Source organism: Cherax quadricarinatus, chromosome 8 (assembly GCF_038502225.1).
Source record: "Cherax quadricarinatus isolate ZL_2023a chromosome 8, ASM3850222v1, whole genome shotgun sequence".
Taxonomy (NCBI): Eukaryota; Metazoa; Arthropoda; class Malacostraca; order Decapoda; family Parastacidae; genus Cherax; species Cherax quadricarinatus.
This window is the reverse complement of record NC_091299.1, coordinates 42,694,545-42,709,312: the sequence shown is the minus strand read 5'-3', so window position 1 is coordinate 42,709,312 and position 14,768 is coordinate 42,694,545. Positions and strand designations below refer to the sequence as shown.

The 14,768-nt window shown below is 37.6% G+C and overlaps 1 protein-coding gene across 2 annotated transcripts in view; it reads right to left on the bottom strand.

Annotated features, from left to right (window-relative positions):
- The window catches only part of FucT6 (alpha-(1,6)-fucosyltransferase 8), a 628,228-nt gene that overhangs the window by 70,436 nt on the left and 543,024 nt on the right, over positions 1-14,768 (bottom strand). For both annotated transcript variants that reach the window (XM_070083038.1, XM_070083039.1), the window contains exon 7: positions 9,377-9,563. In XM_070083038.1, the coding sequence (XP_069939139.1) occupies positions 9,377-9,563 (187 nt within the window). The remainder of the gene's footprint in view (positions 1-9,376; positions 9,564-14,768) is intronic.

Genomic DNA, 14,768 nt, shown 5'->3' with positions numbered 1-14,768 from the left:
TACGGCTGGTTAGGTTCCAGGCTACCACCATAAAGCGGAAACTGCCGTAAAGTGGAACACCCTTTTTTTCCACTTACAAATGCATACAAACACTAGATAACAAGTTTACACTAACATATATTAAGTTAGCAATAGAACCAGGCATCAAAAAACAATAAAAAGTACAATACACACATAGTGCACTCATTACTTACCTTAAAATATTTATAGTCTTAATCTAGGGTGAGACAAGTAGTATTTATTGTAAGAAATCAAGTGTGGTATGTATGGTAGTCAGCCAGGCAACCATACCAGGCCACCCCACCCACATACAATTCTATGATATTTAAGCATCCCAGAGCGATAAAATGTATATACAGTTCACTCATTACTTACCTTAAAATATAGGGTGAGATGAGTAGTATTTATTGTAAAAAATCAAATGTGGTATGTATGGTAGTCAGCCGGGCTACCATACCAGGCCAACCCACCCACACATATATTCCATGATATTTAAGCATCGCAGAGCGATAAAATGTATATACAGTTCACTCATTACTTACCTTAAAATATTTGTAGTCGTAATGTAGGGTCAGGAGTAAGTAAATGAGATAAAACGAATAAATGAGAGAGAGAAAGAATGAATGCATGAGAGAGGACAGGCGCAGAGTTATGTAAACAAACCAGGCGAAGGTAAGTTTTGTAAACGAAGTGTACACGTCTGGTTTGTGTACAAGTTACATTGTGTACAGGTTGTCTCTACATTGATACGGTAGAATAAATAAAGAAGAACACTCCCATTCTCATGTAACATCATTTCGAGAAGAAATGATGCTCTGAGTGAAGGCAATGGAAATAAGTCACTCTGACTTTTTTGGGTTATCCTAGGTTCTCTACACATATGTTGTTATGTATGATAATCTATGTAACTGTATTTGTGTATACCTGAATAAACTTACATACGAAAGGAATAATTTTCTACAGTTACCCCCAGTAACACATTTTCTCTTATGTTAGATTAGAGAAAATGTTATTCTTGGCATCACTTGTACAAGTTATCTGGCTACGACATCTCATATTTATGTTTATTTATTCTATTGTAGGGTGTATTTATCATCTTTTTATGTTATGTATCGTGTTTATTATATAATTTTGAAAAAAATATCATGGATGGATTAATGAAAATGTGTATATTAACGTAATATACAACATTTAATAAGACTCGGTGATTATTATTATTATTATTATTAGCATTTCTAATATGGCGTCACTTGTGCAAGTCGTCTGCTACCACATCTCATATTTATGTTTATTTATTCTATTGTGGGGTGTATTTAACATCTTTTTATGTTATGTATCGTGTTTATTATATAATTTTGAAAAAATATCATAGATGGATTAATGAAAATGTGTATTTAACGTAATATACGACATTTAAATGAGACGATGATTATTATTATCATTACTAATATGACGTCTGGAGACATAAGACACTCTTACTGATTTTAATGTGTACCTGCATGCCAGCACAGTATGTAAGTTTATTTAAGTACAGGTATACATAAGTATAATTATCAGAGTATATATAAAATATGAAATAACTTTTAAAAACATTTGAAATTTTGGAGTTTCCAGACAAAATGGAGAGACTTAGTGCTTACTGAGCTCACGAAGAATGTAAACAAACAAGGTGGGGCACGGTGACCGTATTAGAAAGTCAGGTGGGGGGAGCCGTATAGCGAGTTTTGGTCATAATTTGAAATGACCGTATTAGCGGAACGCCGTAAAGTGAAACGCCGTAAAGCGGGGCCTTCCTGTATATGGAATGGGTGGTAAGTTACTAAATGCTGTAAAGAGCTTTTATGAGGATAGTGAGGCTCAGGTTAGGGTGTGTAGAAGAGAGGGAGAATACTTCCTGGTAAAAGTAGGTCTTAGACAGGGATGTGTAATGTCACCATGGTTGTTTAATATATTTATAGATGGGGTTGTAAAAGAAGTAAATGCTACGGTGTTCGGGAGAGGGGTGGGATTAAATTATGGGGAATCAAATTCAAAATGGGAATTGACACAGTTACTTTTTGCTGATGATACTGTGCTTATGGGAGATTCTAAAGAAAAATTGCAAAGGTTAGTGGATGAGTTTGAGAATGTGTGTAAAGGTAGAAAGTTGAAAGTGAACATAGAAAAGAGTAAGGTGATGAGGGTATCAAATGATTTAGATAAAGAAAAATTGGATATCAAATTGGGGAGGAGGAGTATGGAAGAAGTGAATGTTTTCAGATACTTGGGAGTTGACGTGTCGGCAGATGGATTTATGAAGGATGAGGTTAATCATAGAATTGATGAGGGAAAAAAGGTGAGTGGTGCGTTGAGGTATATGTGGAGTCAAAAAACGTTATCTATGGAGGCAAAGAAAGGAATGTATGAAAGTATAGTAGTACCAACACTCTTATATGGGTGTGAAGCTTGGGTGGTAAATGCAGCAGCGAGGAGACGGTTGGAGGCAGTGGAGATGTCCTGTTTAAGGGCAATGTGTGGTGTAAATATTATGCAGAAAATTCGGAGTGTGAAAATTAGGAGAAGGTGTGGAGTTAATAAAAGCATTAGTCAGAGGGCAGAAGAGGGGTTGTTGAGGTGGTTTGGTCATTTAGAGAGAATGGATCAAAGTAGAATGACATGGAAAGCATATAAATCTATAGGGGAAGGAAAGAGGGGTAGGGGTCATCCTCGAAAGGGTTGGAAAGAGGGGGTAAAGGAGGTTTTGTGGGTGAGGGGCTTGGACTTCCAGCAAGCATGCATGAGCGTGTTAGATAGGATTGAATGAAGATGAATGATACTTGGGACCTGACGATCTGTTGGAGTGTGAGCAGGGTAATATTTAGTGAAGGGATTCAGGGAAACTGGTTATTTTCATATAGTCGGACTTGAGTCCTGGAAATGGGAAGTACAATGCCTGTACTTTAAAGGAGGGGTTTGGGATATTGGCAGTTTGGAGGGATATGTTGTGTATCTTTATACGTATATGCTTCTAAACTGTTGTATTCTGAGCACCTCTGCAAAAGCAGTGATAATGTGTGAGTGTGGTGAAAGTGTTGAATGATGATGAAAGTATTTTCTTTTTGGGGATTTTCTTTCTTTTTTGGGTCACCCTGCCTCGGTGGGAGACGACCGACTTTTTTAAAAAAAAAAAAAAAAAAAAAAACACGTATGTGCAGTGTGACCTAAGTGTAAGTAGAAGTAGCAAGACATACCTGAAATCTTGCACGTTTATGAAACAGAAAAAAGGACACCAGCAATCCTACCATCATGTAAAACAATTACAGGCTTTCGTTTTACACTCACTTGGCAGGACGGTAGTACCTCCCTGGGCGGTTGCTGTCTACCAACCTACTACCTAGGACACTCATTACTTACCTTAAAATATTTGTATTCTTAATGTAGGGTGAAAGGTTAAAAGTATTTATTTGTAGAAAGTGGTGTGGTAGGTAGGGTAGTGTAGGGAATCCAGCCTGGCCACCCCACCCACTATGTAAACAAACAGATGATGTGTCTGGTTGTGGTTCATAAACATTCATACAAACACCTTACAGTGTGTACAAGTTGTCTCCACAGTGGTACAGTAGAATAAATAAAGACCAATACCTCCATTCTCATGTAATTTTTAGAAGGAATGATGCTCTGACAAATTATTATTATTATTATTATTATTATTATTATTATTATTATTATTATTATTATTATTAAAAATTATTAAAAATTATTATTATTACAAGTTATTATTATTATAATCATAATAAACAAGAAGCACTAAACTCACAAGGGTCGTGAATTGCTACATATATATAGAGTGAAGGCATACGAAAGGAAAATTTATCTAGTTATCCCCCAATGTTTGACTAGAGAAAACGTAATTCTTCCGACACTCCTACAGAGCCGCTTTGTAAACAAATCTTGTATTTATGTCAATTTTTATTCTGTAGGTGTATGTATAATGTTTATATGCTATGTAACATGTTTCTTATATAATTTTGAAGAAAATATCATAGATGGATTAATGAAAATGTCTTTATTAACGTAAAATAAGACATTTAATGTGCCCAAGAGAGATGATTATTATTACACAGTATTACTATGGCGTCATGAGTAGAGAGACCCTTAGTGATTTTAATGTGTACCTACACGCCAGCACAGTGTGTAAGTATATTTAGGTACAGGTACACATAAGCATAATTATCAGAGTACATATAAAATACACAATAAATTTAAAAACACTTGAAATTTTGGAAAGTTTCCAGACATAATAGATGTGTTCACGAAGAATGTAAATAAACTGGGTGGGGCACACTGTATTTGAAAAATCACTTGCCGTATAGCAAATTTTGGTCATTATTTGAAATTGCCATATTAGCAGAATGCCGTAAGGCGAAACACTGTAAAGTGGGGCCCTACTGTACATACACATCCCTCTGGGTTTTCTTCTATTTTCTTACTAGTTCTTGTTCTCGTTTATTTCCCCTTATCTCCATAGGGAAGTGGAACAGAATTCTTCCTCCATAAGCCATGTGTGTCATAAGAGGTGACTAAAATGCTGGGAGCAAGGGGCTAGTAACCCCTTCTCCTGATGGCAGTAGGCCTACCCCCATTGACTCAATGGTATAACCCACTGCGGGCGACCAGGCAACCGGGCGACTGCACGCTCAAAATTTTTTCCCCTCCCACAAATCGTGTCAAATTGATTATACGTGTTACAAAAAATTGTGTCGCAATTCTTCAATTGGGCTATACTCAAATCATGCCAAATAAACTCATGCTAAGTGATGGTCTACATAATAACGAGGAGCTTCAGAACATCACTACTAGTTGGCGCAGCGAATGCCAAAACATCTGCTGAGAAGTGGAAGCATTTCTCTCATGCTTTGCTTGCATGTTGTAGAGTTATTTTGCCAAATTCCTTTTTCCTAACCATAGGTCCTAAGACAGTAAGTGCAAAGGACAGTGCTGAGATGAGAAAGATGATGTCCATGGAATTAAAGCATGAAATCATAGATAAACACAAGGAGGTGGAAGTGTGTGGGTTGTGGGTTGAGGGCCACTGATAGCATACAAGGCTCTGACTCTTTTCCACCCTTCCACCCTCCATCTCTTCTCTCAAGTACAGTGGATCCTCCCTTTTTGTCTATCTCTGTTATCACCAATTTCAGTTTTCGCTAACTTTTTCGTCAAAATATTGCCTCCATTTTCGTCAATTTCCTCCAATTTAGTCGATGGTATGGAACCTGTCCAGTGCCCAGTGCGCACACAAAGCCACCTCCCACACACATTCTCAGGCAGTGTCGTGTTGTTTCTCAGTAAGTGAACAAATCCTACGAGGTCATACAAAACATTTCGCAATAATCCATTGTTTTTGGCACTTGTTTATTGTGTGTGACTGCTAAATAAGCCACCATGGTCCCAAAGAAAGCTCCTAGTGCCAGTCCTTTGGTAAAGAAAGTGAGGAACATGATAGAATTAAAGAAAGAAATCATAGCAAGGTACCAAAGTGGAGGAGGAAGAGAGAGGGAAGAATGTGCCTTCTTCACTGATTCAGTGATTCTACGATATGTATGATACTAAAGCAGCACAAGTCGATAAAGGCTATAGCGAAAGCCAGTGATAAAGTGTAGCATTAACAGTGTAGCAAGTAAGTTAAGCGATTAATCGATAGAAAAAGGAGAGAATGAACCTAGCTCCTCCAATGTATTTGAATTTATATAGGGCTACTGACAACACCACTGCCTCTGCTGCCACCTTCACCACCACTATATATGGCTTATGCTTTCAGTGACCCTTATACGCCCAACAACATGACACCACTCGTGACATACATAATGATGTTTTATTCATTCTAGAGTATATGTCATGTTTCTATGCTATTAATATTGTTTATCATGTCATATTAGGTGAACTGTGATAGATAAATAAGCTGCAGAGTTGATATTAGTGTCATATTGAAGCATATTGTCCTGTCTCCAATAATAAACTCACCTCCCTCTCCCCTCCGCCCCGTCTCCCGTACACCAACAAGAGTCTTCAATAAAGGTAAGTGTGATGTTAAATGTTCATTTATACACTTTATTAGTGCTTTATATTTATTTGTTATTCTTTTCTGCATGTAAATCTAAAAAAAATTTTCTGTTAATACTTCTGGGTGTTTGAAACAGATTAATTGGATTTACATTATTTATCATGGGGAAAATGGTTTCAGTTTTTGCCGATCTCTCTGAAACGGATTAATGACAAAAAGGGAGGGTCCACTGTAAATATGTATGTAGACTTTATAAAACCAGTTTATTTCTTTACATTCTCTATTATGTTTTGCAGTTAGCCTCAGAAACACTCCATTTTCAGAAGGGGAAGAATGGGAAGATATGGTCAGTGCTGGAGCAGCAATGGTCGCCGCCACTCATCACATAATGACGTATTTTATTCATTGTAGAGCACATATCATGTGTGTATGTTCATTATATTGTTTATTATGTCATATTAGACGAATTGTGATAGATAAATATGCCATAGAGTTGATATTAGCATCATATTTAAGTATTTTGTCCTGCCTCCCGAGAGCAAGAATTCCACTGGAACGGATTAATGGCATTTCAATTAATTTAAATGAGGAAAATTGATTTGATATACCAGCAAATTGAGTTATGCTCTAGGTAACGGAACGGGTTAAACTTGTAAGTCAAGGTTCCACTGTATGCAGACATTTCCGGCACCGAAACATTTTTCCTGTTCATTAGTCATGTGCCCAGGCCTCTCCTATATTACACTTACCTTCTACGTTGAATTCATAATCACTCAAAATTAGAAGATTTACTCTGTTTCTCGGAATGATTGGTCATGGTTTACAGTGTTATAATAACTGAATCAGACCTATTAACTCTTTCACTGTCAAGACCCCTGCTCACAAACTTGCTCTCAGTGTCGAAGAATTAAAAAAAAAGTGATTTTTTTCTTATGAAATAATAAGACAATTTTTTACAGGAGAACTTATTGAATTACGCTCTCATGAAGTTAGCAGTCTCGGTGATATTTGCACACTGGCAATTCTGCCCACTTTGACCCCTATTTTTGGCCATTTCCACTGTTCCAGTCAACCAAACTCACAGCTACTTTACTAGAACTCCTTTTGTCTGTTCGAAATGCCCTGGCATAATTATGGCTTTCTTTGTAGCAAACCAAAATTGTAATTACACACTGTAGCCTTTACGAAGAAATAAACCTTTATCTTATCGACTGAGTGCAAGAAACTGCCAATTTACCAATTTCAACTACCCAATAAAGTGATCAGAAATTGGTCATTTGGCCAATTTCATGCACAATTCAAGGAAAGTCAATTTCAAAATAGGGTCCAGAATTAACAATGCAGACATTCCTAACACTAAAATAACATTTTCTCTCTTCATTAGTCACATCTCCAGGTCCCTCTTACATTACTCCTGCTTTCCATTTTGAATTTTTATTCACACAAAAAGTAGATTTACTGTTATGCAGACTACTGCATTATTATATACTTTCTTTCAACACATCGGCCATATCCCACCGAGGCGGGGTGGCCCAAAAGGAAAAACGAAAGTTTCTCCTTTTACATTTAGTAATATATACAGGAGAAGGGGTTACTAGCCCCTTGCTCCCGGCATTTTAGTTGCCTCTTACAATACGCATGGCGTACGGAGGAAGAATTCTGTTCCACTTCCCCATGGAGATAAGAGGAAATAAACAAGAACAAGAACTAGAAAGAAAATAGAAGAAAACCCAGAGGGGTATGTATATATTATACGCTTGTACATGTATGTGTAGTGTGACCTAAGTGTAAGCAGAAGTAGCAAGACGTACCTGAAATCTTGCATGTTCATGAGACAGAAAAAAGGACACCAGCAATCCTACCATCATGTAAAACAATTACAGGCTTTCGTTTTACACTCACTTGGCAGAACGGTAGTACCTCCCTGGGGGTTGCTGTCTACCAACCTACTACCTAGGATTATTATATACATGGTATAAATAATATCAGTGCATGTGTGAAAGCATATCAGACTCACCAGTTGATGTGTATTGGACGCATGACATCATCTGTTTACTCTTGAACATGGGCAAAAATTGAACATTTCTGCTACTTTGAGCTCAATTTCAAGGTACTTTTAGTCCATAAACCATTCAAAATCATCTCTAGTTCTGTAATATATCTTCCATTTGATCATATGAAACCAAGCTAACGAGAATACAATCATAAATACCATACAAAAATACACCGCAAAGTCACTGTTTTATATGGTAAACACGGTCAGTTTTTTTTTTCCTCATTATGCACTGCGTGCTGCAGGATTTCTTTTATACTTCGTACACTGACCACTTAGACCCATTCTCTCATATGTAGGCCTACCAGCTTTCTCCCGCAAGATTTGAAGCTGCTAGAATTTTGGCGTACTATTACGGAACCGACACTGACTTGCAAGCCGTAATATTATCGGGCCCGACAGTGAAAGGGTTAAAATCCCATAAAGCAGACCAGGGGGTTTAGAGAGGCCTTACCTGTCCTCAGGAAAATGGGCAAAAATAAAAAATTACATATTATACAGGAGGCCCTCCACATTCGCAAGTTCCACTTTTGCGAGCATCGAACATTCGCGAATGCCCAGCTGCCTGGATTTCATGTGTTGTGTTTTATGATTGTTTGTGGTTCAACAGGTTAAGGAAGCAGTATTGTTAGGCTAAGTAAATGCTATTATTGTATTTCCCTACAATATATTTGCCCATGAAAACATTCGCAAACACTACAGTAGAATATTATAATATTTTCCTACATCATATTTGCGCACCAAACATTCGCGAGGTTCTTGATCCCCTAACCCTTGCGAATGTGGAGGGCCTCCTGAACAAAGGATTTTTCTGGGCTGCCGGCTATTAATATAACAAACATGATGGTTATTACAAACCTCTGAACAGCTGCCCAATTTTCAAATTATTTTACACTGTACTTGCTGGACAGCAGGAGTGGCAACAGAATTTTCATACTGGGAAGGCTTAGGGGTGGCTATCTGACTGGAAGGGGCACTAGATTTGCTTTGAAACATTATTATTTTTACAATGTCTATGCTGAACAGCCCTTTCAGCAACTCAGGCAGAGATATTTCAGACCATTAGTTGTCCATTATCCATTGAACATTATTGTATTTTACATCATGCTAGGTGACACAGATAATGCATATTCATTTAATTAAATTTAGTGAAATGATAATTTTGAATAGTATCCATTAATTTAATTCCATTAGCAATGACTGACTAATAAGAAAAATAAACTTAGAAGAATTTTATTAACCTAATTTTGTGAGTGATACCTAAGAAGAGAATACCTTACCTGGCCAGTGTGAGTGAGTATATCCTGAAGGATCAGTACAGGTTTCACTTAAAGGCTGAAAGACATCTTCCCAGCCTGCTTTATTGTAGCGCCATCCACGTGACTTTAGAATGAGTGTTCGCTTTGTGCCATATGCCACAATAAAACAATACACAACATGATGAATCTGACAGCCATAACCACAGCCCTGTAAAGCAGTTAAAATACTTTAATAAAATATTACTTATATTTGCTAATGAAGTATGAATGAACAATTACTACAACTGTAAGACGGTAGTTTTGAATGGGAGCTAGACAATATCCAACTTATCAATATACAGTGGAACCTCGACTCTTGAGTGTCCCAACATATGAGTTTCTCGAGATATGAGCCGTTGCTTGGTCGATTTTTTTGCTCTGAGTTACGAGCCAACATCCGAGTTATGAGTGAGCTTCCCCTACTTTCCCCTCAACCTGCACACCTCTCTTGTTTATCTATATTTTCATGCTTAAATTCCATGGAAATCATCCTCTTTTTCTTCTCAGCACTGTCCTTTGCACTTACTTTCTTAGGTCCCAAGGTTAGAAAAAAGAAATTTGGCCAAATGACTGTAAAAAAATGTAAGCATTCTGAAGCTCTTCATTATTATTATTATTATTATTATTAATGTAGGGAACTGGAGCACAGATCAAATTCCCTAGATCAAGAGCCCTTACCAGCATCAAGGTTCCTTGACATTGGTGAGGGGCTCTTGATCTAGGGAATTGGATCTATACTCCAGTTCCCTAAATTAATAACAATACTGTACTACTAATAATTATTATAATAATAATAATAATAATGACAAGCAAGCTTCAGTTCCCTCAATTACTACTACTACTACTACTAATAATAATAATAATAATAATAATAATAATAATAATTATAATAATTATAACAGAGGGGCAACTGATATATCAGATCATTATCTAGTTGTAGCTACAGTTAGAGTAAGAGGTAGATGGGTTAAGAGGAAGGTGGCAACAACAAGTAAGAGGGAGGTGAAAGTGTATAAACTAAGGGAGGAGGAAGTTCGGGTGAAATATAAGCAACTATTGGCAGAAAGGTGGACTGGTGCAGGTATGAGTAGTGGGGGGGTTGAAGAGGGTTGGAATAGTTTTAAAAATGCAGTATTGGAATGTGGAGCAGAAGTTTGTGGTTATAGGAGGGTGGGTGCAGGAGGAAAAAGGAGTGATTGGCAGAATGAAGTAAAGGGTGTGATAAAAGAGAAAAAGGTAGCTTATGAGAGGTATTTACAAAGCAGAAGTGTTATAAGAAGAGTAGAGTATATAAAGAGTAAAAGAAAGGTGAAGAGAGTGTAAAAGGAAAGCAGATGATAGAGTGGGAGAGATACTGTCAAGGAATTTTAATGAAAATAAGAAAAAAATTTGGAGTGAGTTAACCCTTTGTCACGCAGCCTCGAAAACTTTCTAGCTTAAACATGTGCAAGTTTGCTCGGGTCATCCTACACGTGCCGCACATCTGGATTCTCGTTCTTTAATTCTAACCAATCACAAGCTTTCCCTGAGTCGCTTCAGCTAAGTGGTGATGGCGTTTGTCGCCTTCCATTGGTTGAGAGAACAAAACATAAACAGTTGTGGCTTGGCATTGCCCAGAGTGTGTTTTTTTTCATCCAGTGTCACTAATATACTCTTGGATTTTACCCTCTACAATGTCGGTAAGTACTGATTGTTGTGTTTAGTGTGCACATGAATAGTTTAGGCATATTTTGATATATACATAAAGTCCGTGTGAAGCATAATGTGAGTGTAGCATGCAGTTGAAAAAAGTGCAACAAAGGAAGCACGAATACCATTCTTAATGAAGTTCAAGCAATTTGTAATCGACTAGGCCTCATAATATCTTCCTCTAAAACAAAGATATTAACAAGCAAACGACATCCCCCACCCATCTATTTGCAGGGTGAAATCATTAGCTATGTTAAAACTTACAGATATCTTGGTGTAGATGTACCCTTTAACAAATCCACTATACCACAACTAAACAAGAAATGTAAAGCTAGGCTAAATGCTCTCAAAGCTGTTGCTGGCTACAATCCCAACTATGGTGCTAATGTGAGAATCGTGAGAATGATGTACATAGCCTATGTTAAGTCCTTAATTGATTATGCTGCTCCCATGTTGATATTAGCTAGAGAAAGTTCCCTCCGACCCTTGGAGTTAATGCAAAATGAAGCTCTCAGGACTATTCTTGGCTGTCCCAGATCTACAAAAGTTCTTAACATGAGGAAGGAGCTTGGTATTTCTAGTATCAGTGATAGGATTGTTGAAATTAACACTGTACTCGGTATTAGAATGTTGAGAAACGAACCAGACACTGTCACAGTGAATCTTACCAAGTGTCTAGAGGCAAATACACACAGATCTAAATGGATTCTGAAAACGTGCAATTGCATTAAGTTTTATAACCTGCATGAACTGTATCACTGTAGGCAACAAGAGCATTTCACCCCTCCATGGAAGATGTGTTCATTTAATATCACATACCTACAAGTCCCTCCCAAGAAGCTCATTGCTAGTAATCCCTTCCTTAAATCTCTTGTTAGAGCAACTGCTCAAGAAGAAATTTTTTGCCTAGCTGGTAGTAATAAGTTATCACAAGTTATATACACTGATGGATCTAAACAGGAGTCTTCTGGCAGGGCTGCATCTGCTCTTGTTGCCACCTCCCTAGTTAAGAACGATAATAAATTTGTTGAGTTAGGCATAAGAATTAACAACTGGGCATCTACACTGCAAACTGAATTGTTTGCAATCCTAATGGCGCTAAAGCTAACCTATGACACTGAGCTTGACTCTATCATCATTACTGATTCTATGTCATCATTGAAGGCTCTTGGCTCATATAATGACTCCAACAACATGCTCATTGGGGAAGCCAGGTATAGATACTCAAAAATTAGGGACAAAGGAATTAATGTACAATTGCTATGGATCCCATCAAACATTGGATTACTCCTTCATGATAAAGTTGATATGTTAGCCAAGAAGAGTATCCAGAAGGAGAACGTAGAATATAACTTTGGTATAACTGTGTCTAGCATTAGGAATAATATTAGGAGAGAAGTAAATAATGAAGATGATTGTTATAGGAATACAGTTAGAAGCCTGAGTAGATCTATAACCCACTATGATAACATGAACGTAGATAAGTATGTGAACAGACTGACTGATGTTGTAGTGGCCAGGCTTAGGTTTGGTTACAAGTACTTCTGGCAGTTTGGGAGACACACAGATGATGATCAAACTAAATGTAAATTATGTGATCAGGCTTATGGTCACTCTCTTGAACACTATGTGCTTAATTGTCCACTTATTGAGGAATACAGAGACAGACAGTATAATAACCTATGTGACATGTCAAGATATCTTATTAATGAAAATAAGATACCAGATATACTAAGCAAATTTCCTAAATTTGCTTGTAACAGATAAGTGAACTATAGATCTGTAGATATAAATCCATATGTATTTCTGTTAACCCTTTGGGGCCTAGTTCCTAGGCCTTTTGTGTATCCACATGCTCTCGCGCTACCGTCCACATGATGGATATGGGGTGCACAATAAACTAGCCACTTCGGTGGCAAAATCTAATCTAGAATATTTTCGTTGCTGCCCGAGAAGTGACATAGTACAATTTCAGTAGGTTGGTAGACAGCAACCACCCAGGGAAGTACTACCGTCCTGCCAGATGACTGTGAAACAGAAACCTGTAACTGTTTTGCATGATGGTAGGATTGCTGGTTTCTTTTTCTGTCTCATAAACATGCTAGATAACAGGGATATCTTGCTATTCCTACTTGCACTTTGGTCACACTTCACAGACACGCACATGCATATATAAATACATACATCTAGGTTTTTCTCCTTTTTCTAAATAGCTCTTGTTCCTTTTTATTTCTTCTATTGTCCATGGGGAAGTGGAAAAGAATCTTTCCTCCATAAGCCATGCGTGTCGTATGAGGCGACTAAAATGCCGGGAGCAATGGGCTAGTAACCCCTTCTCCTGTAGACATTTACTAAAAAAGAGAAGAAGAAAAACTTTATAAAACTGGGATGCTTAAATGTGCGTGGATGTAGTGCGGATGACAAGAAACAGATGATTGCTGACGTTATGAATGAAAAGAAGTTGGATGTCTTGGCCCTAAGCGAAACAAAGCTGAAGGGGGTAGGGGAGTTTCGGTGGGGGGAAATAAATGGGATTAAATCTGGAGTATCTGAGAGAGTTAGAGCAAAGGAAGGGGTAGCAGTAATGTTGAATGATCAGTTATGGAAGGAGAAAAGAGAATATGAATGTGTAAATTCAAGAATTATGTGGATTAAAGTAAAGGTTGGATGCGAGAAGTGGGTCATAATAAGCGTGTATGCACCTGGAGAAGAGAGGAATGCAGAGGAGAGAGAGAGATTTTGGGAGATGTTAAGTGAATGTATAGGAGCCTTTGAACCAAGTGAGAGAGTAATTGTGGTAGGGGACCTGAATGCTAAAGTAGGAGAAACTTTTAGAGAGGGTGTGGTAGGTAAGTTTGGGGTACCAGATGTAAATGATAATGGGAGCCCTTTGATTGAACTTTGTATAGAAAGGGGTTTAGTTATAGGTAATACATATTTTAAGAAAAAGAGGATAAATAAGTATACAAGATATGATGTAGGGCGAAATGACAGTAGTTTGTTGGATTATGTATTGGTAGATAAAAGACTGTTGAGTAGACTTCAGGATGTACATGTTTATAGAGGGGCCACAGATATATCAGATCACTTTCTAGTTGTAGCTACACTGAGAGTAAAAGGTAGATGGGATACAAGAAGAATAGAAGCATCAGGGAAGAGAGAGGTGAAGGTTTATACACTAAAAGAGGAGGCAGTTAGGGTAAGATATAAACACCTATTGGAGGAAAGATGGGCTAATGAGAGCATAGGCAATGGGGTCGAAGAGGTATGGGGTAGGTTTAAAAATGTAGTGTTAGAGTGTTCAGCAGAAGTTTGTGGTTACAGGAAAGTGGGTGCGGGAGGGAAGAGGAGCGATTGGTGGAATGATGATGTAAAGAGAGTAGTAAGGGAGAAAAAGTTAGCATATGAGAAGTTTTTACAAAGTAGAAGTGATGCAAGGAGGGAAGAGTATATGGAGAAAAAGAGAGAGGTTAAGAGAGTGGTGAAGCAATGTAAAAAGAGAGCAAATGAGAGAGTGGGTGAGATGTTATCAACAAATTTTGTTGAAAATAAGAAAAAGTTTTGGAGTGAGATTAACAAGTTAAGAAAGCCTAGAGAACAAATGGATTTGTCAGTTAAAAATAGGAGAGGAGAGTTATTAAATGGAGAGTTAGAGGTATTGGGAAGATGGAGGGAATATTTTGAG